At 47.6% G+C, this 26543-nt stretch overlaps 4 protein-coding genes across 6 annotated transcripts; 3 read left to right on the top strand and 1 right to left on the bottom strand.

Moving 5' to 3' along the window:
- Nucleotides 1-665: 665 nt before the first annotated feature.
- On the top strand, nucleotides 666-1028 carry LOC6631986 (uncharacterized). Its single transcript, XM_002055575.1, has one exon. The coding sequence runs from the start codon at nucleotides 666-668 to the stop codon at nucleotides 1026-1028; it is 363 nt and encodes a 120-aa protein (XP_002055611.1).
- Nucleotides 1029-3134: 2106 nt separating this feature from the next.
- Nucleotides 3135-9728, top strand: LOC6631987 (uncharacterized). Of its 2 annotated transcripts, none has more exons than XM_015171217.3 (4): nucleotides 3135-3407; nucleotides 8780-8871; nucleotides 9221-9350; nucleotides 9406-9728. In XM_015171217.3, exons 1-4 carry the CDS (start codon nucleotides 3394-3396, stop codon nucleotides 9635-9637), a joined length of 468 nt encoding a protein of 155 aa, XP_015026703.1. In that variant the 5' UTR covers nucleotides 3135-3393; the 3' UTR covers nucleotides 9638-9728. The 2 variants fall into 2 exon arrangements, with proteins under 2 accessions (XP_015026703.1, XP_002055612.1); XM_002055576.4 differs by lacking the exon at nucleotides 3135-3407 and adding an exon at nucleotides 5897-6328.
- Nucleotides 9729-9959: 231 nt separating this feature from the next.
- On the bottom strand, nucleotides 9960-26427 carry r (carbamoyl-phosphate synthetase 2, aspartate transcarbamylase, and dihydroorotase rudimentary). Of its 2 annotated transcripts, none has more exons than XM_015170861.3 (7): nucleotides 26315-26427; nucleotides 19694-23666; nucleotides 19524-19628; nucleotides 13825-13964; nucleotides 11179-13054; nucleotides 10723-11106; nucleotides 9960-10283 (listed from the first exon to the last, which is right to left on the bottom strand). In XM_015170861.3, the coding sequence occupies exons 2-7, from the start codon at nucleotides 23657-23659 to the stop codon at nucleotides 10074-10076; spliced, it is 6681 nt and encodes a 2226-aa protein (XP_015026347.1). In that variant the 5' UTR covers nucleotides 23660-23666; nucleotides 26315-26427; the 3' UTR covers nucleotides 9960-10073. The 2 variants fall into 2 exon arrangements, with proteins under 2 accessions (XP_015026347.1, XP_002055613.1); XM_002055577.4 differs by lacking the exon at nucleotides 26315-26427 and adding an exon at nucleotides 25924-26102.
- LOC6631989 (uncharacterized) lies at nucleotides 15027-19071 on the top strand. Its single transcript, XM_002055578.4, has 2 exons — nucleotides 15027-15813; nucleotides 16233-19071. The coding sequence occupies exons 1-2, from the start codon at nucleotides 15209-15211 to the stop codon at nucleotides 18847-18849; spliced, it is 3222 nt and encodes a 1073-aa protein (XP_002055614.1). The 5' UTR covers nucleotides 15027-15208; the 3' UTR covers nucleotides 18850-19071.
- Nucleotides 26428-26543: the final 116 nt, after the last annotated feature.

Below are 26543 nucleotides of genomic sequence, written 5' to 3'. Positions count from 1 at the left end.
GAATAGCTCTCTTCACTTGCACAACCAACAAATATTAAAAAGTCATATTCAAATTTTATTTGAAGATTTGATGCAAAAAAAAAAAATGTGATGCAACAAAATGCTACTGTGCAGCTTGATATTTTGAAAATTGAGAACGTAAAAGGCAGCCTGTATCATTGCACTCTCACAATGCGCTCTCACAGCCAAGAGAGAGCGAAAAAGCTAAAAATAGAATAATGTACTCTCAGCTTCGGCTCTGTGAGGGTCGTGCAAGCAATTATGTTTGTATGCGTGTGAATACACATACACACATAACAGCATACTTGAATGTGTTGTCATTCGCTGCTCCGAGGCATACAAATGATTGAGAAGATTAAGGTTTATTTACATTATTATCAAATCGAAGTTCGCAGTCTTTTGGATTTTTATCGAGATCTGAATTGTGCGAGTGTGTGCGTGTGCGTTTGAACCACTGTGCGCCTTGTTGTTTGTTTTGTTTTGTTTGTATTTGTGGCTGGCTGTCGCAGCAAGCAGTGCGCCAGCGCTCAGGCAGCTTGCCTTGCCGGTAAACTGACATGAAATGCCATAATAGACGAGGACGCTAACTTAAAATTAACACACATACATTTCGACCTTTCGCAAGTTCAAAATTTCTGATACGCAAACGAATATCATCCTGCGCCATGTGCATGCCGTACCTGGGTAAATGGTTTTCGAGCGGGCAACGCCGCCGGAATAGTGCAACTGGGACGCCACGTCCCAGTCTTGCACCGACACCGCAGCAATCGAACGCGACAATTCAGACCACCAATGTGAACAGCGTGAGGGCGTCCAAGAAGGAGTCCAGCATGCCTGTCAAGGCCAGCCATAATACAGCGGACGCAGCCAAGCTGAAGGAGATCCCAGCTAGCACTGCTGCCCAGGCGGCCGGCACTGCAGTGGCTCAAGCGCCGGCTGCAGCGGCTGCCGGCCCCGCCAAGCCGACAACTTGGTGGGAATACCTTGGCATGAATAAGAACAAGAAGGGCAGCATCAATTCGCTGTAGTTGGCAAATGCTGAGCAGTTTACCAAATTGTGTCCAACGCTCAGATTTCGACTATATCGAATTTTTATACTGACATTAATTGGACCACAACAGCGATGATAACAGAAACCGTTTGCTAAAATTGATACAGATTATTTTGAAATACAAACATCCAAACCCCACCCAACAAATTCTGGCGAATCGTACAATTTAGAGCGGTTTTAGGGGTGTCTCCCCTTTCGCCAGGGTCAAATATCAGTTAACATGGTATGTGTGCGTCGGTATAGAGTCGTTGAGGTACAGCTTGTAGAATATAGCATACTTTTTGGGAGTATATGCAAATATCTTTTTGGGCAAAGAACGAAGCTTATGTAACTGTTACTGAGCGTTTAACATTTTCGATATTTTCAGAAAAGTAACTTTAAAATAGCTTGATACATTTTTTGTTATCGATAATTGCATTCGCTGACACTTTAGATGCGTGCGATAACTTTTCGCAGACACGGTATATATTCGACGCTTTTGCCGTGTGCTTGTCAAATGTTGTTTGGAAATTTACAGACGAGGCCGAATAACAACTTGTCAACTTCTGCAGTCACAAACAAATAAATTGAAATGTATTATATATGTATACTATGTATGCAATTTACTCTCTGTGCATATGTATGTGTGTACACATATGTGTGCATACATGCATAAAAGCGGTCGAATTTCAATAACGGCACTTAAGCTTCGTTTTCCTTTCCTGTTTAGCGGGCTTTCAAGTCGTGCTTAGCGCGAGCGAGAAAGGTAGAGACGGAGTCGATAACGAAGACTAAGCGAAACACGCAAACAATGCAAAAAAAAAAAAAAAAATTACGTCGATGTCGCCGCTGGCGTCGCAGCACAGCGCAACGATTAGTGTAATTTATCAGCCGCAACGGCAATTTGTATTTAGTGGGAGTGGGCAACAGGCTTTGCGACTGAATGACTGAACGGTACTGGCAGAGGGGTGGGGGGGGCAGCACAGCGCTTTTTGACAGTGAAATTAACTAAGCTGTTATCAAAATCAATTATTGTTGTCGCTGATGCTGCCGCTGCTGCTGCGCTGGCAACACAATAGCCATCCGTTGACGTCAACGTCAACTAAATGTGGCTAAGCGCAGCGGCAGTGACGCTTCAGAATGTTGAAACAATTGAAACCGTTGCATTTCCATATGTGCATACACACACTAACATATACAATGCACATGTACACACACACGTACACACACACAGTTTTGTTGTTGACTCCCATATTTATCTATTGCTGGCAATTGGCGAATTGCCAATTCTGTCACGATTTTCGCACGTGCAACAGCGACGCATGCGCAGCTGTTAGGTTAACAGCAATGCGGAAGTAAGGCGCAGTTATCGATTAATTGCCACTTCGATAACAGCTGCCATCCTGGCCGGCAATCGTTAATATCGATAACATTAAATCAACAGCCACACGCTGTAAAATCTAAATAATTATTCTTACAATTAAAACAACAACAAATGAACTCAACAACTTTTTCGCAAAGCGTGCCGTGCTGAAGATGAACAAAAGTGAGATAGTAAACAATTTACGAAATATTCAGTTCATTACACGGAAAAAAGTCTACCAAAAAAAAGAGAAAAAATAAATAATAATGCTAAATATCAAATATCAATCAATTAGCGCAGTTTCGCAGCAAAGAACCATGAAAATTGTCTTTGAAGGTTTCAAAATGAAACAAATATCTGAAATATTTAGCACTTCTTATTTGTTGTTCAATTATTTGCGTTTCTCTTCGAACGTCACCAAATAAACAACAAGAGACGTTTCAAATACTTGAGTACAAATCTATACTATAAACTAAATACACGATACGATATACTTGTATATTTATTTCGAGACAACAGAAAAGCTGAATAAAAACAACAAACATATACAAATTCGTCTGTCCGAAATTTTGGTGATTTTGTTTTTATTTTTATTTTTAATTTTATTTTATTTTTTTTTTTGCGCCCATTTGGGGCCGATGCCTTCGAGACCGAGAGGCCGTTTTCAGTGTTCGACTGCCGACAACTCCGATATGTTTTACATTTCGTCTTAAAAAATTGATTGAACATATTTTTCGAACTGCTGTCTCATTTAACAGAATCACAAAACACACACATTACAGCACAGAGACAAGAGACGAGAGACGCGAGACTGTGCCGTGTACATATTATCAATTCGAATTACAAGTGCGACTCGCTAACAGTGTGACAAATTTGCTGCTGGCTATTTTGGGCCAACGAAAGCAAAAGCAAGTGCAATCAGTGCAAACGCAATTGAAAATAACATTTCAAAAATATAAACATTTCCCAGCGTCGAATAACAAATGCAAGCTGAAACAGAATGTTCCTAAAAGGGTTTGTATTCAGCCTGAATGTTTAATGAATCAAAGTAGCATTCAATTAACATCGAAATAAAAATAACAAGAGGTTCTAGTCGGGAGCTTCCGACTAGGGGATACCCTGAACCCTCTTCTTCTATTTTAGAAGCAACATAGTATGTTTACCAAAATATCCCTAAAAACAGGATATCGATATCGATTCTTATCGATTGCTTGGAAACGGAGTAAGTTATCGATTATCGGAAACAGGCACTAGAAGCACCTACATCTAAAATTTCAATACGGACAGACGGACAGACAGACAGACAGACATGGCTAGATCGACTCGGCTATTGTCGCTGATCAAGAATATATATATACTTTATGGGGTCGGAGATGCTTCCTTCTGCCCGTTACATACATTTGGATTTTGCACAAATACAATATACCCGTATACCCATTTTTAATGGGTTCAGGGTATAAAAATAAAAATAAAGCATATAAGCATATATATGTGCCTACCATATGGCAGAAATGCTCTTAAATATTTTCAATCCGCGGAAAAACAGATCTTTGCGCCGGGTACTACGCATTTGGGCGAACAGTGGATGAGCTTTTCAGTATTCACATAGGGTATAAACGAATTTAGCTTTGGCAACAGACGTCATCGTTTGGTTTGTATACATACACACATTCACATAAGGTTGTTTCGCTTGCCAGCTTCATTTCAAACAAATATTTACACGCACAGATAAGAGCTTATTCGATTTATGAGAATCGCAGAGTAGGGCTCTTTTCTACAAGATCAAAGCACAGAAGGGCTGTTAAATTTGACATACGAAAAGACAAAATGTGTACGTATAATTATATATTTATACATGAAAATAAACAACACGAGAATTTGATTAGCCCTGCGGCAAAATAAAATTTATAAAAATATAAAAGTGCACAACTATATATGCACGTCTAACTTTACAAACATGGGCAAATAGAATAAAAATTGAATTCAACTAAAATTATTAACTATAAGTTAATAATAATTGAGTCAAAAAAAGGCCGAAAACAGTAGCTGTTAAGAGCTTCAAAGCGATTAATTATTTTTTTTTTTTAAATATATACATATATATAAAGAAAAAAGTTCAAATCCATCAAGACACTTACTGAGACAAACAACTAAGTGTTAAGCTTATTATCAGACGTAATATGACATGTGGATAAATTAGACATTATTTATCTTCCTGAATAGATTCACTTTCAGTCGTGACTTTCCAATGTGGAGAGTTATGCAATCGAGCATTCGAAATAAACAAACAGCTATCACAAAGCACGATGAGTGCCATTTTAATTGACATTTGCGTTTACTTTGAAATGCAAGTCCGATGCCATAAAGAAACTTATGTCGCACTTCCATTGTCTAAGCGAACAGAACCGTCCACATTTGTTGTACGTCTACAAATGCCCCTTTATAAAGGGACAGGGCGAGCTATCCATATATGTATATTGACACTTGCAAACAAAAACAACTAACTTTAATAAACGATTCAGTTGTTTTTTTTTTGTTTTTGTTTTTAAAGTTTGTGTATATAAAGTCTACAGATTATTGCAACGGAACTGAACAGAAGCTTAGCCAAATGCCAAGGCGCAATAAGCGCTAATTGCAGTCTGTCTGTCTTGCAACCTCAAAGTAGAAGTCTAATTTAGGGTTATCTAACAAAAACTATAACAATACAAAACGGCTGTCGATACGGATCGTGCATATGCTATACTAGATGGGCGCGGAGACGTCTTCCTCTATTCATTTCACATCTCGTTACCGGATCGTCCCATCCTTAATAGGACAGATCTGAGTTCTGTCTCTCGGGATATCTTTGCTCAGCAATAATTGTGCAAGCATGTCTTCAAATCGATTAACGGTAATTGGGGCGTTGCCACCTAACTGCAATTTTTAAGCGCCTTCTGACGTCACCTGCACTGCTGCAAGTCTTTGCAAACATTTGCGTTCTTGGCAGCAAAACAGTTGAGGATTCAGCCGGCCAATGGTTCGATTAGAATCGAAAGATTAGGCACCCACAGCCTCAACAGTTGCCAGATGATTCAGCCGCATGGCAATTAGTGGGGGGGAAATTAGCAAAGAGCCCGAAGCATGTGTTTTTAAACGCCTCATCGCACAGACGCTAAGGCGGAGATGGACACGGAAATGGGTTGGGAGATGGGCATGTCGGAATCTCCGAAGCAATGTTAACAAACAGACAGACAGTCAGTCATGTATTGGCAATTCTTTTACAATGTTGGTCTTATCAGTTGACTGGAAATCGAAAACTCTTGTTACAATCAACGTCATCGCGCACACCGGGACGTATGAGTAATGCGTATGCATGTATGCATGTGTGCATGTATGCATGCATGCATGTATGCATGTATGCATGTATGTAAGTGTCGAAGATCTATTGTGATGAGCGAGCGCTTGGCTGCATTATAAAGGCTGTGCAACAGACTCGCGGCTTGGCATTGAGCTTTCGCATCGCTTTCCTACTCGTGCGCCAGCTCCAATTTCATTGCGTTCGTTACAGTTTAATTCGATTAAAGCTCAATTTAAATAAAATCGCTGCAAAGTCAAGTTTGAGAGTCCGTACCGAAACAATAAAGCCGACTCACATTCGGAGCTGCTTAACTGCCTCCGATTCCAATTCCGAATACAATTTCAATTCCGATTCCGTTGAACGAGCCGCGACTGTTGTTTGCTGCAACGTCGACGCCGCTGTCGCCGCCGCCGTCGCCGCCGCCGTCGTCGTCGTCGCTCGCTTTTGGCGCAATCGAAAGTTACGTTTTGGCTTTACGTAGCCCGCATTAGTCGTACGCTGAGCGTTGTCGACGTCAGTTCACGGTTTCGAATTCGATTTCGAAAGATCCCGAAACAAACAAGATCAAACCTTTTCGGAAACCGAACAATTTGTGCCTGTGAGTACCGACCTAATAAAGGACTTGACTGCTGTCTGTAATTTTTTGTAATCTTTTTTTTTGTTTTTTTTTTGTTTGTTTGTTTTTTGAGTGTGCTTATTTGGTCAAGTGCGTTGGGGCAACACTTAGCTCTCAATTACCTGGCACCTCTGGCCAATGAGCTATGTGAAAGTAGTTTCAAGTTTTCAAGAATTTTGCATGTCAGCTTTATGACATTCAATTTGGAGTAGTTCCGGAAGAAATAAATCAAATTCCTGATTATGACACTTACTATCAAAGCGATCATTCAAATTGCGACTAAATTGAATTTCGCAAGAAGATAATCCGTATCACAGTGTCATGGGGCATAACGATCAGGATACGTGTCTGTTACGTATGTGTATGTACATATATGTATATGATTCTGTTTGGCTGTCACATCTTTTATTGGATTAGCCGTTATTTGTCGGGCTTGGCATTGTGCAATTGGCAATTTAGTAATTTTAGCATATTTATATGGCATTTGTTCTTAGTATATGTGCTAGTATTTGTGTCGGACATGTGACTAGATAATGCTGGCACAGCACATCCACTACCATTTCCATTTCCACTCCCAATCCCGTTCTGTTATTTATAACTATTAAATTGTGCAATTAACTTGCAAATCGCCGCAAGCACAACTGATTAAATAAATTAAAATTTAACTATAAATGCAAACAAACAAAAAAAAAATAAAGAGGCAAACAATTATAATAATATTAATAATAATAATAATCTCAAACTCGTGCTCGCATTTCTCCAACAATTTCCCCCCCCCCAATGGCAACGACATGCAACCATGTGCACCCCCCCCCCCCCCCCCCCACCTTCCTCCCTTCGACCATCTGCCCACACGCCTTTTCATTCGCAGGCGGATCTGTGATTAGCTTGAACATACGCGAGGCACATGCACATGCGCATGTATGTAATTCCCTTATATCACAATAAGCCCAATGGGCACTATGTCGGTACATATGTATGCATGTATGTGTGTGTGTGTGTGTGTACTATTAAAGATTTCGATAGTTATTTTATTGAAATGCAAATCAAGCACAAGCCATAAAACACAACACAGATCAACACGGGCCGAGAGGAGAGTTAACATTCTGCTCATGATCTTGAGAAGTTCCTCTTTTCGTTCCGCAACAACATTTGCCCATTTGCCTATTCTACAAGCATGCATACATACATGCATAGATATATGCTATACATGTATGTATGTGCGTGTGTGAGTACAACTCTCTGCTCTGCGTCCATTGACACTGTGCTGCTCACACATACACCCATACACACATGCATGCATATTTGAGTCGAATTTCGCTTTTCCCAAAACTCTTCTTACTCTTCTCATGCAGCCATTGAAGATATGTACATATGTATGTGTGTATATCAAACTGGTTGGGCCAATAATTGCAAAGTCACGTGAGATACATATATACATAGATGTATATATGTATATTAGATTAGTACAAGTCGGCTATTTCTATGCAAATTTTTCAATTATTGCTATTGAGTAATCTGTATTTAAATATGCTCACGAGATCATTTGAATTAACTAACAATTGAGCTGTGCCATAAATCAATTGTTATTTTATTTATTGCTCTGCACGCATTTCAATTCAAATGCCCAGAAGCGGGGTTTTACTTTTGGCAAGGACTGTGCGCACAATATGTTTCCATTTGCCACAACACATTTCCATTAGCTCACATTTAATGGTTTTTGTTTTTGTTTTTGTTGTTGTTGTTGTTTTTGTTTTTGTTTTTTATTCGCTGCCAGCCACAGATAAAAGTCTTTCGCTGTAGCATAGTGTTGGCCGTCTTTGCTGTAGCCAGACAAAAGCGAGACGACACTTTCTCGGGCTTATTTGATTTATTTATTTTTGAGTTTTTTTTTTGTGTGTGCGATTAAGAACAAGCACTTAACAATTAAATCAAATTAATTAATGTCGACTAAATCAGCGACAGCAATAAAAAAAAACTTGAAAAACGAAACTGAAACTGAAACCGAAACTTGTCAAAGTTGTTGCTGTTGTTGTTGTTGTTGCTGTTGTTGTTGTTGTTGCTGTTGTTGTTGTTGTTGTTATATGGTGATAAGGCCAGTTTAACGCACTGAGCTAATCAATTAATTAGCACAGGCCGAAGCCGAAGCTGGCCCACAATTAGAGAGGGAGGGCGTATTGGCCCAGAGATTGGGCAACAACAATCGAATGAAGCCGAGCGTGGCCGTGGCCAGCGGTTGCTGCAACTGGGCCAAAACTCAATCAACTAGAGTGAAAAACTGTTATTATTATGCTTATTATTTGTTGTTATAGTTTTTGTGAATATGCTGAGCATTTGTCTGCCTGCTGCAGCCAGCCAGTTTTGGCCAATATTTGGACAGGTGTTTCATGGCCATTTATTGTTTTTCTTTTCTTCTTGTCGCTTTCTTGACAGATCGCATCAGCTGAATTTCCAAATGGAGGCGGATAGCTACGTTCAGGCTTCGGCGTTACCCAACAGCAAGCGCTTTGTTGTCGAAGATTCAAGTAAGTATCAAGTCTGGGCTTCCGGCTTAGAAAGTCAACGGGCAATACGGGAAGTGCGTTTGTGTGGGCGTGCTGCCTCGCCCATCGTCATTGCCAATTGCGTAAAGGTAAACAAACGTGTGCATTAGCTCAAATGCCGGCATTCAGCCAATCACCGATTATCAACAAGTTGAAGTTCACACAACGATTTGACCCTGAGACACAGACTCTGAGTCGAATGCATTACGAATCGGGCCGTAGCCGGAGCCGCAGCCAGTCCGTAACTGGCAGACAGCAAGGCACTTGCCAAACTGGAACACTAACCTCTCACTCTCTCTCTCTCTTGTCCGTTCTCTATATATCTTGCCAGTTACTAAGGTAACCTCCGATGGGGAGCCGCACGGCATGATGACCATGGTGGCAGGTTTATCGGGCCTATTGGCGGCCATTATTATACTGGCCGTGCTCGTTTCTATGGTGGCCTGTCGCAAACGTAAAACGTAAGTGTAATCCCACTCAGCGATGGCCAGTGAATCCATATATTTTGGTTTCCAGCTGCTGCATCCAGAGGAGCAACAAGCAGCTACAGACCAAGTCGTTGGCCAGTGCCAGGGCCATGGCCGTGGCAATGACCAGCGTGGACAGATCACAGCCACAGCTGGCCGGGCATCTGAATGCCGCCTTTGCGGAGAGCACCTTGACCCTAAATGTCGATGCCAACTATAAGCATAAGGATAAGGATAACGCAAATCAATGGCCCACAGAGATTGTTGTCGAGCGCTATTAAACAAATAGCGCTGGGAAAGCACGTGATGTTTGTGAACATAAAAGACTGACGAATAGATTTTTAAGCCAATTATACTACATATTATGGAAAACATTTTTTTTTCTTACCCTCGTTGTGTAATATATTAATATGATTCTATGTTTGTTTTTTATAATTTGAAATGATTGCGCAGCTGCCACACTTTTCTCGAATATTGTGCGTGTTGAGCAACGCTTCAATGTTATCGATAGCTAAGTTATCGGTAACTAGCCAAGACAGCAACCCAATTAGCTGCCTCTTTGGCCCGTTATCATTTGAATAAAAATAAAATCAAATAAAACTATTTGTGTTAAGGCAACAACTGGTTCTGCCGCTTGTATTTATGCTTATATGCTAATAAAAAGTACAAAAATAGAAGAAAAAAAAAAATGCAGTTTTATTGAAACTGTGAAAAAGTTCAGAGCGCCGTGCTGCGACAGCCAACGACCATGGCCAGCAACGCCATCCGAATGTACATGCCGTACTCAGCCTGTCGGAAGTAGGCCGCACGTGGATCCGAGTCAAAGTCGCGGCTGATCTCCTCGACGCGCGGCAGCGGATGCAGCACTATGGTACGCTTATTTGCCCGTGTCATCATTTTGGGCGTGACAATAAAGTGGCCGCAGCACTGCAAAAAATAAAGTTGGCACAAGTCCTTAGCTCCAATTGCTTCAAAAACAAATAACAAGCGCTCCAGTCGGGAGCGCCCAACTGGTTAATATCCCAAGTCCAGCCGGGACCTTCATATAGCAGACCGACATGATACGGTCTCGTTGATATGTTAGGAGAATACTGCAGATCTTAATTGGTGAGTTTTGGAAAGATTTCTTGACAAACAGAAAAGTTTTCCACACGGAGTCTGCTTGTAAATCAAAAGCGATCTGCTTTAAAGTGGCAGACGGACACACACTCGGCTGTTAACCCCGATTAGATAGACAGACGGACAGGCGGATCTCGATCCCTCTCTCATCTCTTAGGGTTTGTCTCAGGCTACTTCAACTAGTATTTTAAATACCATGCTACACATTTGGAGCAAGTACGGGTTATATAAATGCATTATCACATACGCGCTGGTATTCCTCCTCGCTCTTGAAGCGTTCGCGCTGTATGCGTGTCATGTAGAGCACATCGGTGGTGGGCAGCGCCTGCTCTATGCTGTCGAACGTTAGCTGCGTGACGCCGCGTTGCTGCAGATAGCGCATAATGGGCTCGGGCATGCCGAGGCCCGGCGGAGCCACGTACTGCAGCGTGATATTATAGAGGGTGAGCAGACTTGCCAGCGAGTGGACGGTGCGTCCGTTTTTGAGGTCGCCAACCATGGTGATTGTTAGACCATTGACGGTACCAATTTCCTCACGTATGGTGAAGACGTCCAGCAGCGCCTGCGTGGGATGCTCACCGACTCCGTCGCCGGCATTGATTAGCGGCTTGCGCGAAAACGAAGCGGCGCGCTGTGAATGTAGAGGGATTCCGGATGAGTTGGACACATTTCGAATGTGGTAATGATAACTGTATGTACTTACCGCGACGGCGCCCGGCTCGGGATGACGGAGCACTAGGACATCCGCATAGCTGGCCATCACCTTGATGCTGTCCTCGAGTGTTTCGCCCTTCTTCACCGACGAGGTGACCTGATCCATGTTGATGACATGTCCGCCCAGGCGCTGCATTGCCGCACTAAAGCTGCACTGGGTGCGTGTGCTCACCTCGTAAAAGATGCTGGCCATGATTTTGCCGCGCAGCAAGTCGTCAACGGGCCGGTCTTTGGTTACGCGCGATTTCAGCAGCTGCGCCAAATTGAATATGTCGTTCAGGCGCTCCTTGTCGAAGGTGTCTACGGAGAGCACATGCTTGCCGACCAAGCAGTGCGCCACCGGATTCGGCGTGGGCAGCAGCGAGTTCTTCTGCAGATACTCCTTCAGCGTGGCATTGCTGGACGAGTCGAGACGCAGTCGTGGCGCCGGCGACACCGGACGCAAGATGCTGCCCGCCGCCGGCGATGTACTTGCGCCAGCTTCGTCCACGAAATGAACGCTGGTGGCGCGTGAACCCGTGGCGCCGGTGCCAGTTGCAGTGCCGGTGCCCTCGGTCAATAGGCGCGAGAAGGTGTCGTTGACATCGGTATCGCTGGGCAGGTCGTTGCCTTCGGTCTCGGACTTTTGCGGCAGCGGCAGCTTAGAGCGCACATTCTGGCCATAGCCGGGCTGGACCAGCACTTGGCCATCAATGTAGGCGACCTCGCCGCGCAGCACGACGCGATGGACGCGACCCTTCACCTTGGTGCCGTGGAAGGGCGTCCAGCGGGCTTTGGTCTTCAGCTCATTGTTGCTGATGGTCCACTCCTCGTCCAGATCAATCTCCACATAGGTCTGCGGCTGCTCGGGCAAATTGAAAATATTGCGCGGATTGCGATGAAACTTGCGCTTAATATCCTCCAGGGTGATGCGACCCTCGTGCACGGCCTGCAGCAGCAGCGGCAATATAGTCTCCAGGCCGGGGAAACCGGGCGGCGGCCGCTCCGATTGCTTTTCGGCTAGCGTGTGCGGCGCATGATCTGTGGCAAACACATCAATGTACTCCATGTGCTCCCAGAGCGCTTCCTGATCCTCGGGCGAGCACAGCAGCGGTCGCACCTCCGCCATGCCGGCGCCCAGACGCTCCAGATCGCGCGTGCTAAGGAACAGATGATGAGGACACACCTCGCAGGTAACCTTCATGCCCTTCTCCTTGGCGGCACGTATCAGCTGAATCTCCTCCTTGCGCGCCACATGGCAGATGTGGATGGGTCGCTCCAGCAGATGGGCCAGCAGCATAACAGCCGCCATGCTCTGCCGCTCCGCATGACAAACGATGGGCGCCCGCTTGGGCCAGCGCGACAGGTGACGCTGCCAGGCGGCCATGTCGCTGAGCCTCAGCGTACCGTACGTATCGTTAAGGTACATCTTCAGGCCGCACGCCTGCGTGGCCAGCTCATGAGCGTGCTCCCAGTTGGTGTCCGAGGCGCCCACATATAGCGCATAGTCACAGCGGGCCCCGGCTCGGGCCAGCTCGCGGAATTGATTGAACGTCTCGCGATCCACAATTGCCGGATTCGTGTTGGGCATGGCACAGACCATTGTGACGCCGCCGGCTAGAGCGGCTGCGGTGCCGCTGGCGAAGTCCTCCTTGTGGGTGGCGCCCGGCTCCCGCAGATGCACATGCACGTCTATGAAGCCCGGCAGCTTCACAATGCGACGCGACGTCATGCAGTCCGTATGCGTCTTCATGCCCGGATTGCGACCAGTCACACGCATCGATTCCACCAGCAGCTTGGTGCACTTGACGTCCGTCACCAGCGGTATGGAATAGTCAACCGCCAGGCGACGTGTCCGATAGCCATGCGTCATGAATGATGAGACCCTGGGTTCGATTCAAAGCCAATTAACATTCATTCATATAAATATCTATAATTCACTTGCACACACAACACTTTAAAGAAATACAACAACAAAAAGACGAAGCATTTACATGAATTCATGAGAATCGCATAGAAAGGCTTTGTTTAAGCGGGCAGAAAGCGAGTAATTAAGAATTGGCGAGAATAAATATGAGAAATGAGAGAGAACATCAGTGATTGAGGCGGAGAGGTTTAAAGCAAGCTAGAATAGGTTAAATAAAATGAGAGAGAAAGCGAGTAAAATGAAGAATATAATAACAGCGTGGCGAGACGAGAAAAGATTTAACAACACTTTGATAGAGAAATATAACTTAAATACATACGTGTAAGAGTACTTAAATTCATGAAAATCGCATAACAGGGCGAAGTTTATGAAAATAAAGAAAAATTAACAGTAAAATAAACCTATTATAATACGCATATATGACATGAGAACCCATCCCAGCTGACGACTCAGCTCGTCATGCTGATCGAGAATATACATACATAATAAATGAATACGGAGATGACAAAAAACAAGCTATACATAGATAACATGATGAGTACTCAATGGGTTCGCAGATAGACATAGAAAACAGCATACTCAGTCATGAGTACTCATATGAAGGGTTCGAATATGAAAGCTAGGGGGGATTCTTATTTAAGTTCTGCACATTATACATTCGTAAGGACTGTCCATGTTGATCTCACAGCTCACAGTTCCCGATCAATTGAAAAGGTAAACATGACTTACCTGCGGATTCCGCCGCCACGCATGGGTAAATTGATGACCAGATCAAATTGCTTGTTGGCCAGAAACTCGGCCAAGTGTCGCAGCTCTCCATTGATATCATCGGGTGTTGTCTTATCGAATGTCCACTGTACGGACTCGACCTGCAATCGAGAGAAGAAATGGGGCATTGTTTAGCATTTGTATCAAGCGTAGCACAGCGCATGCAGACCGAGTCCAAGGCCAAATTTACCACCATTCATTGGCAAATGTTTGCCTAGGCCACATAAAGATACTGTTCTCTTTAGACCTACATAATAATTCACTTGTACATGGGCAATAGTAATACCAATGCGAATAGCATTTGTAACAATAAAACATTACACTCGAAATGTGGCACAGTGGCACCGGCAGAAAAAATAACGCATCGATAAATTATCGATTATCTACAATCGATCAGTTATCGATTATACAAAATGCTCAGCCCCTTTCGGTGCTGTTTTTATTTTGAATGAGCCAAATATATGAACCCTTACACGGTATTGCATGGGAGCCTTAAACGTCCTTGGCATATTTTTGGACAATGTTGGCCATTATTTAGTCGATAAATATCGATATCGATATCGATAACAACTATCAATAGCCCGTTAGAGTTTTGCTCAAAGCTGACTGTTCTATTTTAAAAATTCTCTTCATTTACACATTCCATTTTGTATAAAGCTGGCGGTGAACAAGATTGTAAATTAGATGGCGTGAGTTTCGACGTTTCCGATCTTAAATCATATTTTAATGCATTTTAATGAATGCTTTTAGATAACAGATTTGTATTAATAACATTCAAATGCAGCTTATTAGTCTTGGAAAAACACACGTAGAATAAAAACCAAAAGAAAGCCCCACGTATTGATAGTGTTTTTTCCGGGAATATTCAAATATGCATTGGGATTTAGTTGAAGAGGAATTTCAGCAGGTCAGCAGATCTATTAAGACTAAATATATCCAAGTATTACAAGTATATCCAATGGATATAGATGTATTGTTTTTGCATCTCATTTTGTCTGTGTGCTCCACTGTGCGCGCCGTCGTCGTGTTTACATGCCAGAAAGGCTGATAACAAGGCCTCCCCACTTGGCCGGCCGGAAGTGTAAGAGGAATCGGCACTTGTCGCCAATAGGTGCTATTGTTGGTATTGGTCTTGACGGCGATCTTATCTAGGCAACAGCAACATCAAGAGCGACAGCGACGACAACGAGATTGGCAAGAAAATGACATTTGATCAGCGTGATCGGTATCAGTAAGAAAGGAGACACAGCTGCAAGCGTTGCGCTGCGTTTGTTATCCTCAAGTCGAATCCCCCAGCTGGACAAACACACACACACACACACATACATAGACACCCAACCGATCCATGGGCTGTACCTGGTCCAAGGAGCCAGACGGCAATGCGTTGCCCAGTCCGCTGCAGCAGTTGCAAGCGGCGGAGGCGCCGCCCCGTGTGCAACAGCGCCGCCGCCAGGAGGAGAAGCGTCAGCGCCAGCTGGCCAAGCTGCAGAAGCGCAACGCACGCAAGCGGCGCCATCAGCGCGGCGCCAATAGCAACAGCCTGCGGCGCAGCATGCGTGGCAACGTCAATGTCAACGGCAGCGGCAGCATTCGTGGCAGCCACAATCTGGCACCACAGCTGCGGCTGCTTGGGGGCAGCAACGGCAGCAGCGCCACCGAATGTGTGAGTGCGCTATATGCCCGAACGCTGGAGGGTCAGCGGGAGGAGCACCAGCGCGTCATCGAAGAGAAGACGCGACATCAGCTGGAGCGGCAGCTGCACACGTTCCTGCTTAACCAGCTGCTACTGGGCATCCAGTTCTTTGGCCATTACGAGAACGAGCTGGCCGCTATCGACGACCAGCTGCAGGCCAGGCAGCGCGCCTGCGGCCAGACCCTCAACGAGCACAGTCTGATCCATGCCAGCGCCATCGATGTGGCCGTTTCCAAGCGGCTGCTCTTCAAGCCCACGTAAGTTTGGAACACTAGTAGCCTACATTAGACCAAGATCTTCCCCTGAAGTTCTTAAGTAATTAACATTTGCTGAGCTCGAACATAGATTTGTGCCAACTATATTTATAGTTAGGACACAGAAGAGGCAGCTATCTGTTGTCGAGTATTCACTGCCCAAGGAGCTCCTGCCGGTTGCAGGACCTGCCTGGAATTCTAACGTGCTCTTCTGTGTGTCTGTAGTCAAGCACGCTACAAACTGGATAGTGTGAACACCTAGGCCAACCCAGCCAAACCAAAGCTCCTAGTCGGGAACTTGAACCCTCGGGTCAAACGGCTGCTAAGGTTGCTCCTATCCCATACTTTCTATGACTAACTAATATTTAATGCCTTAAGCTAGTCGGAGAACCTTGCTAATCGATTCTCCTTTTTGTGTACAGAGATGGCCCACATCGCCAGTCGGGCTCAGGCCATGTTCCGGCACAGCCGCAGCCGTTGCAGAAGACGCTGACGTACGTGGTGTTCGAGAATGTAGATATCGCCAGGGCCAATGACGCGAACTATGATTCCATAGCGGCGCTCTGCAAGGTGCTGTTGGAGACGGACTACTATAACACGACGCCCTGTCGTTCGCAGTATGTTCAGCTGCTGGAGCAAAGCCGCTGGATGGGCTATGTGCGTCTCAAGCTGCGTGAGCCGATGCCCATGCAGTGCAGCTCGGGCAGCAGCCCGAGCAGCGACGAGGGCGACATTGATGCCGCCTACAGCAGCTCCGGCTACAGCACTATCGGTCCTGGCTCCAGCTCGAGTTCGGGCTCGGGCTCGGGCAGAGGCAGCTGGTGCGAGGGCGACTATGATCATGTGTACATAGCGCGCCTGAATACACAGCGACCCATGTCCGAGCTGAAACTCATGTGCGAGGAGCCACTGCAGCGAAATGTGCTGCCCGAGGCGTGCGTTTGCCGGCTGATCAGCTGCCTGCCGGCCTGGCTGGAGCAGAGCGACGACGACGAGGTGGACTCCAATGCAAGCAGCAGCAACGACGACGAAGACGATGACGCGAATCAAGATCTGCAGCAGTGGCAGGAGAGCAGCCGCTCCGGCTACGAAACGGTGCAGGTGTTACGCCAGTGCCGCGTGGAGCAGCAGCGCCGGCGCGATCTCCTCCAGCAATGCTATCTCAGTTCCCAGCAGTTTATGAACTACTTTGCCGAGCTGCTGCGCCAGCAGCTGGCTCGAGAGCTGGGTATCAGCCAGTCGCAGCTGTCGGCTGGCAGCTATCGTGGCTGCAGCATCTATACGGCCACGGAGGAGCTGGTGCCCGCTATCCATGTGCCGCACAGCTGGCCGGACTGCGCTTTTGAGTTCAATCTGCGCGCTCGCCCGCAGCTGACCAATCTGCACACGGGCGAGAAGTTCCAATGGCCGACCACGTTGATGCGCAAGCGCATTCAATCCTTTGGCTTCCATGTGGTGCCCGTGGGCTATGCGCCGAAGCGGGCGCGTAATCCCTTCCGTGAGCTGGAGTGGCGCATTGTATTCCCGCAGGCGGAGCAGTTTCTCGAGCGCCAGCTGACGCGCATGCAGCTAAAGATTCTGCTGCTGATGAAGGCCCTGGTGCGGACGTTCGTTAACGAGAAATGCCAGGCAATGGGCCACATCATGGAGCAGCTGCGGACGCATCTGTTCTGGCAATGCGAGCGACACAGCAACGACTGGCCGGAGGAGTTTCTGGGCGAGAGGCTGGTGCGCTTCGTGCGCACCTTTGCTGATTGCCTGGCCAAGAAGCAGCTGAGCGACTATTTCATCGAGCGGCGCAATCTCTTCGAGCATGTGCCAGAGGATGCGCTCATGGAGCTGCGCGCCATCATGGCGGGCATTGCCGAGCAGCCGCTCATGCATGTGCTCCAGGCGCTGCGCAATCTCCAGCATGCCGACGACTTTTATCCCAAGCTCAACTATCGCCGGCTGCTCGACAATTTTCTGGCCCAGGACTATCTGCAGCTGCGCGGCTGGGCCAAGTTTGCGCGGAACACGCTGCCCGTAACGGAGCAGCAGCGGGAACCGCAGCGGGAACAGCAGCCGCCAGAGCTGGAGCCCAGTGATGCACAGGGTCTGCTGGGCATGCGTCAGCATCAGGAACGCACGCGCGGCAAGCTGCGCCGCAAGACGCAAATGCTGCGGGCCCAGCAGCTGAAGCTGGCCGAGCAGCGCCGCGACTCCAGCGAGTCCCTGACGCTGGACTTGCCGCTGCTGATGCCCCGCACATCGCAGACATCCCACACATCCAGCAACACATCCGCCACAGCTGCAGCTGCAACTAAAACAACAACAACAACAACAACAACAACAACGACAACACCTCAACTCAACGACGGCTTCGAGATCCTGCGGCGCACCAATCTGTTGGAGCTGCTGCTGGATCACATGCTGGCCATGCTGGCCAAGGCGACGGAGTTTCGCAATGCACAGCACGCCCAGCTCTATTTGGAGCAGGCGCAGCGCCTGTGCCGGCTCTACCAGCAGCTGGGCTGCTCCCAGTATGCCCAGCACTATACGGACGCACTGTGCCAGGCGGCGAGCAGTATCGAGCGGGCCACCACCAGCGCCAGCACTAGCCGCGGCAGCCCCGCCGCCAGCTGCAGCTCCAGTCCCATGCGCCGCAAGTCTCTCAAGTTCGTGGAGCATGTCGTGCAGATGCACTCAGGCGAGCTGCTGCCGCTGCAGCCACCCGCGCCACCAGGCACACAGCGTGCGCCGCCCAAGTCCAATGAGCACGACGACGACATCATCCTGGAGGCCAGACAGCGAGAGCCCGAGCCGCAGCCGGAGGCCGAGACAGAGCCCGTGCCAGAGGCGTCTGTGCCAGCCAACGCCATGGAGGGCAGCATTTTGGGGCCGCTGCTGCAGCGACTCCAAGTGGATGCCGGAGCACTGCAAGTCATAAGCACCAAGACGGAGCAGCTGATGCAAACATTGGCGCCGGAAGCGAAGCGCGACGAGCTACGCGACATGCTCAAGCGGAATACACAAAAGCTGAAGAGCGCTTTCAATTAGCAGCTCCTCTTAACCCCGACAGCCCGACTACGCCCTAGAGGCGTTATCTATATATACATCATTCTATGAGATTATCGGAATGGCCCTCAAGTACGCCCGATTGGCTTCCGTCTTCGGTCTGCTGCCCATCTTGATAACTCCAGACTAATTGTAAAATGAAAACCGAGCGAAACGCAAGCAAGCAACTTATTTCGATCATGTCTTATAAAGCTGTTTGATAAGCATTTTTTTTTTTTTTGCACTCTGGCGGGCATTACCCGGCTTTGCCCGGGCATACCCATGGGCAAAAGCTGGCAAGCAAACAAATCATTATTGAGTTTCTTCTGACCTATTTTCAATTTGGGAACCGAATTCTCTGATTGCGACTTCTTATCATATCATAAAATGAAAAAATAAAACATCTAAAATAAATTTTAGCAATCGCTGATTGCGTCTAACCTTCTGGCTCTTCCACTTGTGTTCTCTTCTTCGAGAGAGAGTCGAAGACTTTTGGAATTTCGGAACTTGGCGAATTTCCTGATTGTGTCTAACTTTCTGGTTCTTCCAATTGCGCACTCTACTTCTTCTTCGAGAGAGAGAGATTCGCAGATAAAGTCCCCCCAAAGCATATGCCCGGGTGGCATTCAATCGGACAACTATATGATATGGCTTGAATAGGAGGCACTTCTACTCACGTCAACGCCGTGCTCCGCGTAGAAGTCACCGGTGCCCATCGAGGCGTACAGCTTGTAGCCCATTTTGGCCAGATCTCGAATGGAGGAAAGCAACTCCATTTTGTGCTGTGGGCAAAGGAAACAGGCAATTACATTTGGCAATTATATATAAATGTGAAGGATCTACGCACCTTGAAGCTGCCAATGGATAGCAGAATGGCATTTTTGGGTATCTGGAAGCCGGTGGACATCATGGCTTTTAGGTAGGCTTCGTAGCGATTGTCGCCAAAGCAGGCCACCTCGCCGGTGGAGGCCATCTCGACGCCCAGCTGGACGTCGGCACCGGCGAGTCGCGAGAAACTGAACTGTGGCACCTTGACGCCCACCTTGCCGACGCCGTGGAGCACATCGATGGGCTCCACGTCCATGCCAACAATGGCTCGTGTGGCCGTCGCCACAAAATCATGGTCGAGTGTCTTTGATACGAAGGGAAAGGAGCGCGAGACACGGACATTGCATTCGATGACCTTTAGCTCATTGTTTTTGGCAATGAGCTGCATGTTGAAGGGTCCGGTGACATCCAGGACGCTGGCCAGGTCGCGTGTGATGCGCTTGATGGCCTCCAGGGTCTCGGCATTCAAGTCCTGCGGCGGCGTGACCAGCGTCGCGTCGCCCGAATGAACGCCCGCGTTTTCCACATGCTCGGAGACGGCCATGCACAAGATTTGGCCATCGGCTGCAACGGCGTCCACGTCGATTTCCTTGGCTTCGGTCAAGAATTTGGATATGACCACAGGATGCTCGCGACTCACGGTCGAAGCGGCATTCAGATATGTCTCCAGATCCTGATCTGAGTAGGCCACATTCATGGCCGCACCCGAGAGCACATAGGAGGGTCGCACCAGGCACGGATAGCCCACCTCCTGACAGAACTCAACGGCCGACTGTAGATTGGTCAGCTCCTTCCACAGCGGCTGCAAGATGCCCTTTCTGTCCAGCATGCGCGAGAACTTGAAACGATTCTCGGCACAATCAATCGACTCGGGCGAGGTGCCCAGCACCTTGGCCTGCTGCCTATGCAGATCCATGGCAATATTGTTCGGCAGCTGGCCGCCCATCGAGAGTATGATGCCATCGGAGCGCTCCATCTCGTAGATATCCATGACGACCTCAAAGCTAATCTCCTCAAAGTACAAGCGATCGCACATGTCGTAGTCGGTGGACACCGTTTCCGGATTGTAGTTAATCATGATGGTCGACTTCTTTAGATTGCGCAGCTCCCGCAGGCAGCCGACGGCGCACCAATCGAACTCCACGGAGGAGCCAATGCGATAGACGCCCGAGCCGACGACAATCGTATGGCCGCCGGGAAAGAGGACATCATGCTCGGATGCATTGTACGTGTTGTATAGGTAATTGGTGCTGGCGGGCCATTCGCCCGCCACGGTATCAATCTGCTTGACGTAGGGGCGAATGTTGTGCTCGTGGCGCTGCTGGCGCACGGCTAGCTCTGTGCTCTTGGTGGCCATAGCGATCTGCTTGTCCGCGAAGCCCAGGCGCTTGGCGCTGAGCAGCAGGGCCGGGGTCAGCTGACTGCCAGCCGACTCCAGCTGGCCATAGAACTGGATGATGTGGTGCAGCTTGTGCAGGAACCAGCGATCGATTTTGGTCAGCTCGTGCAGCTCCTCGATGCACATGCCCGCCCGGAGGGCAGCGGCCAGCACAAAGGGACGACGATCTGTCGGCTCCGATAGCTGCTCCTTTTCGACGGGCGCCAGATACGGATCGAAGCCCTGGACATCGCCGTCAACCATGCGCAATGCCTTCTGGAATGCCTCCTCGAAGCTGCGGCCAATGGCCATCACCTCGCCGACGCTCTTCATGGAGCTGCCAATGTGCTTGCTGACGCGCACGAATTTGGCCAAATCCCAGCGTGGTATCTTCACCACACAGTAGTCCAGGCTGGGCTCAAAGCAGGCCGTCGTATTGCCCGTCACCGAGTTGCGGATCTCCGGCAGCGGCTCGCCCAGCGACAACTTGGCGGCGACATATGCCAGCGGGTAGCCGGTCGCCTTGCTGGCCAGCGCCGAGCTGCGCGACAGTCTGGCGTTCACCTCGATGATGTAGTACTGCTCCGAGTGCGGGCAGAGCGCATACTGTATGTTGCACTCGCCGACGACGCCGAAGTGCCGGATTACCTTGAGGGCGGTGCTGCGCAGCATTTGGTATTCGCGATCGGAGAGGGTTTGCGAGGGCGCGACCACAATGCTCTCGCCCGTGTGTATGCCCAGCGGATCGAAATTCTCCATGTTGCAGACCGTGATGCAATTGTCGTAGGCATCACGCACCACCTCGTACTCCACCTCCTTCCAGCCCTTGAGCGACTTGTCCACAATTAGCTGATTGGAATGGGCGAGCGCCTGCTGGGCGAGCGTCCTTAGCTCCTGCTCGTTGTTGGCAAACCCGGAGCCCAGGCCGCCCAACGAGAAGGCGGCACGTGCCATCACCGGATAACCTAAGCGGCCGGCTGCATCCAGGGCCTCGGCCACGGTATACACCGCCTCGGATGGCGCCACACGTTCGCCAATCTCATTGACACGCTGGGCGAACAGCTTGCGATCCTCCGTCTCGATGATCGATTGTATGGGCGTGCCCAGGATGCGTACATTGTACTTGGCAAAGACGCCGGCACGCTCCAGCTCGACGCCGCAGTTGAGTGCCGTCTGGCCGCCAAAGGTGAGCAGGACGCCGTTGGGCCGCTCCGATTTGATGACCTGCTCCACATAGTCGGGTGTCAGGGGCAGGAAATAGCACTTGTCCGCCATGCCCTTGGACGTCTGGACGGTGGCAATGTTGGGATTGATCAGCACCGTCTGTATGTTTGACTCGCGCATGGCCTTGATGGCCTGCGAGCCGGAATAGTCGAATTCGCCGGCCTGGCCAATCGACAGGCCGCCAGAGCCCAATATGAGCACCTTGCGAGGTCGCGGCAGCGCCTCGGGCTGGGTGACGCGCAGCCGACGCGAGATTAGATTGGGCACGCCTATTTGCGGCTGGCTTATAGCTTCGAGGAAGACATCGAAGAGGAACTCGGTATCCTTGGGACCGGCATGATGCTCCGGATGGAACTGAACCGAGAAGTAGGGCTTGGTGCGGTGTACAATGCCCTCGTTGGTGCCATCGTTGGCATTGACAAACAGCTCCTCCCAGTCGGCGGGCAGCTTGGCCAGATCGACGGCATAGCCGTGATTCTGCGAGGTGAGCAGACAGCGCCCAGTTGCGCGATGCAGACAGGGCAAATTATGGCCACGATTGCCGTACTTCATCTTGTAGGTGTCGCAGCCAATGGCCGTGGCCAGCAGCTGATGGCCAAGGCAGATGCCAAAGATGGGCTTGTTGCCAGCCTGCAGAACGCGCTTCACTTGCTCCACAATCGGCTGGCAGCTGGCCGGATCGCCCGGTCCATTCGATAGAAACAGCGCATCGTACTGATCCTCCTTCAGCTCTGCGCTCCAGGGCAGCAGCTGCACGGACGCGCCGCGCTGCACCAAACAGCGCAGCTGATTCAGTTTCAGGCCGCAATCCATGATGGCAATGCGTGGTCCGCTCGTCTGCGGCGACTTGTACAGCAGCGGCTCCTTGACGGCGCACTCCTTGGCCAGATTGCGCTGATTGGGATCCTCGAACGGAGCCAGCTGCTTGCCCGGCTTCTCATAGACAATGCGGCCCAGCAGGCTGCCCTGTTCGCGCAGCTTTTTGGTCAGGGCGCGCGTATCGATGCCGCTGATGCCGGGCACCTTATGCTCCGCCAGCCACTGGGACAGCGTGCGCTGTGAACGCCAATGCGAGGGCGTGTCGCAAATCTCGCCCACCACCAGGCCGGCCACCTGGACGGCGCCCTGCAGCCACTCAAAGTGCTCCGGCAGTCCAAACTCGTCCAGTTGGTTGACATCCGGCACTCCATAGTTGCCAATTAGCGGATAGGTCAGGACCAGAATCTGCGCACTGTACGAGCGATCCGTCAAGGCCTCCGTGTAGCCGACCATGCCCGTTTGGAACACCACCTCTCCGCTTGTGGGCGTACTCTTAGCGCCGAATGCCCAGCCCGGCATCACGGTGCCATCCTCCAGCACAAGATAACAATTCGCTTCGTCCATTTCGCAGCTAAATCAAAACAAATATGAAAAAAACTATAGTTAACGAACAGATTATCCAAAGTTAAAGTTTTGTTAGATCGGCGGGAATATGTCCTGAAAAATATAAGCTATATATACAGATCCATCTGCCTCTTGGGTAAACCCGTCTCTCAGAGTTCTTGAAAAACTATTTTTGGAATATGTTGACCAAGTTTTCCATGCGTCTTATGCAAGCGCTTCTTTCTTGGGTTATCAAAAATATTATAGATATTTCATTGATTCAGAGATTATTTTCCTTTAATATCAACTTCTCGTTTTTATCATGCCATAATTCTCCTTTTTCTAATGGAGCTCACATTTCATTTGCAAAGATTTCCGTTCATCAGTGTCTGAGCTGGCAGCTATTATTTGTATATTAATATGCGGAATGCTTGCATATAATGTGTTGACAGCAGCTGTCTGTGAAGTTAATTATAAGAAAACAAATAAAACAAAATATTTGTTTACTTCTCAGTGCATGAGATAAACAAAATTATTCAAAAGGGTCCAATTCTTATGAACTAAGCAAATAATTCAAAGCTTCATGTCATCAGAGCCCATGGAAAGGCCTTGCTTGAGAACTGCATAGAAGGGCGATTTGTTTAAGACCAGCGAGTAAAAGGGAAAGAGAAGGGCTATGAAAGAAAGGAGTACATAGATTAAAGCGCCAAATTTGAACATTTGACTTCCATGGAAAACACAACAATAGACAACCCAACCCTGAATTAAATTTATGGAGAAAACCTACAATTTTATCGTACAGCCCCCAAAGGTCTTTAAATTGGACGCATTCATACGGGCAGGCAGAGGCATATTGCTACATTGACTTTTATATACGTACTTTAACCTGTTTCATTTAGCTTGATTAACGATAACTGATTGAAGTCGCCTAGTTGCTTATATGCAAATGTGTGTAAAAACAAGTAAAAGTGTTTAAAAGTCGCGAGTGCCCGACTGGAGGATACTCTGAATCTTCTTCGACCAACACTCAATGCAGTTAAACTAAGCTCCATTGTCTGAGCATTAATAAAAATAATAAAAGCTAGTTCCTTCGGCAGGTGTCGAACTCGCAACTGCCTTCAACCGACCCAAACTAACTGCCATCGCCTCATGCCCCACAGCCAAACCATGAATTGAGTTAATGTGAAAAAAAAAAAAAACTAAACTATACAACTTCACATACACGAAACGGAATTGCACTTCTTCTATTTATAGAATTCAAAACAGACGCGCATATCAATGTATGTGTGCACATGTACACAGAAATTCTCGAGCTTTGCACTCGCTCTGTCGCTACGTTTTCCTTAATAAGTTCCATGCTTCTTATCCGATCTTGTAATGGAACATATTCGTATATTAAAAAAAACACAACATCATTAAAATTGTGGTTTAAATTGGTGTCTAGTTCCAATTGATTATTTATTTACTAAAATAACCGAATTTCAATACTAATGTTATAACGCTTGCTTGAAAACGGGACAAAAGCTTTCGATTATCTATATATATATATATATATATATATATACATACATTTGCACAAAACGAATATACCCTTTTTAATCACATTCACTAAGAATCCCCGACCAAATTAATTGTTAATTGGTTGAGACTTCGACTTCATGGAAAACAGACTAACGATTCGATTTTGAACCTATCCCAAGCGGTCATGCTGTGTGTAACAAAGCTTGTGCTCAAATTACAATACAGGGTATTCTTTTCTGTGAAGTGCTTTATCAATATCATTAACGTGGACCGCATGGCGCTCTTATCTGGCATTTACAACGTGCATTCAACAATGCTGGCCACATTGCATATTTTCGTATACATGCATGCACATGTATGCACTGATAAGATTAGAGGTTCTTGTTGGTGAGCTCCGCCGGGAAGAGAGAGTCGGCATGGGGGTCAGAGCCAAAAAATCTCAGGTCCTTTACAAAATGAGGCCTCTATCGTCAATAGAATCGAGCTCTTAGCCCCCATTTGCATATGTACATACATATTTATATACATACATACACATGTACATATGTATAGCCGTTCCCGTTTGAAAAACAAACGTGAACAGCTCTCTCCTTGAACTTGAGACCGGTTTGGCTTACAAAAACACACATGCACGCACACACACACACACACACACAATAGAGAGCCACATACACATGTGAGCGAGCGGATATTGTCGAAAGTTCACTTAGCATAATGTTTAAAGAAATTCAATTTAATCTTCATTCACTTTGCACTTCACTTACATATTGCGCCGCGCCAAATGCCTGAACTTCTATAATTACAATTGAACGGTTAATTTGCCGATTGGTTCTGTCGTTCGCAGACAACACGTGTGCACGTGTTTATTTGTGTCAATGCGCGCTACACTAAAACGAATACAACTGGCTTGGCGGCAGTAGGCGACTGATTAAGAGTCTCGCTCGACAACAGGCGGATAGTCATTTGCCGGGTTCGACAATTCCAAGCTTTAAGCAACCAGTCAGAGAAAGACAAAAACAGTCTGCCATATGTTCAAGCGTGCGTATGTATGTATGTTTGTATGTGCATACATACATGCATGCTCGTCTCAATAATTATAGGCATAAATCTCCTTTTTAATAGCAAGTAGGAGCAATATGAGAGTTTAATATTTACCTGCATGCATATATCCATTGAACTTTGATTTTGAATTGATTTACCCAGATGACGCGAAGAGTTTATCCAAAAGCAGAAATGTCCTAAGCTCCTTAAATATCCAAATTGTATTGTTATCGATTACATATAAATCCTCCGATACTTTTGATACTCAATCGTTATATCGATAAGTTCCCAGCTCTGGTATAACTGCATTTTATTGAAAAGCACAAACTTTAAAGCACAGAAT

This window comes from Drosophila virilis, chromosome X (assembly GCF_030788295.1).
Source record: "Drosophila virilis strain 15010-1051.87 chromosome X, Dvir_AGI_RSII-ME, whole genome shotgun sequence".
Classification (NCBI taxonomy): Eukaryota; Metazoa; Arthropoda; class Insecta; order Diptera; family Drosophilidae; genus Drosophila; species Drosophila virilis.
Note: the sequence above shows the minus strand (reverse complement) of the source record. Positions and strands in the feature narration are given on the sequence as shown.

Excerpts from the sequence above, each read along its gene's own strand:
- LOC6631986 (XM_002055575.1), top strand. The coding sequence starts at position 666 with ATGTGCATGCCGTACCTGGGTAAATGGTTTTCGAGCGGGCAACGCCGC.
- LOC6631987 (XM_015171217.3), top strand. Across the intron at positions 8,872-9,220 it reads CTTTGTTGTCGAAGATTCAA|TTACTAAGGTAACCTCCGAT; the intron begins GTAAGTATCAAG and ends ATATCTTGCCAG. Across the intron at positions 9,351-9,405 it reads GCCTGTCGCAAACGTAAAAC|CTGCTGCATCCAGAGGAGCA; the intron begins GTAAGTGTAATC and ends TTTGGTTTCCAG.
- LOC6631989 (XM_002055578.4), top strand. The coding sequence starts at position 15,209 with ATGGGCTGTACCTGGTCCAAGGAGCCAGACGGCAATGCGTTGCCCAGT. Across the intron at positions 15,814-16,232 it reads CGGCTGCTCTTCAAGCCCAC|AGATGGCCCACATCGCCAGT; the intron begins GTAAGTTTGGAA and ends TTTTGTGTACAG.
- r (XM_015170861.3), bottom strand. The coding sequence starts at position 23,659 with ATGGACGAAGCGAATTGTTATCTTGTGCTGGAGGATGGCACCGTGATG. Across the intron at positions 13,055-13,824 it reads CGTGGCGGCGGAATCCGCAG|GGTCTCATCATTCATGACGC; the intron begins GTAAGTCATGTT and ends AATCGAACCCAG. Across the intron at positions 11,107-11,178 it reads CCGAGCCGGGCGCCGTCGCG|CGCGCCGCTTCGTTTTCGCG; the intron begins GTAAGTACATAC and ends CTACATTCACAG.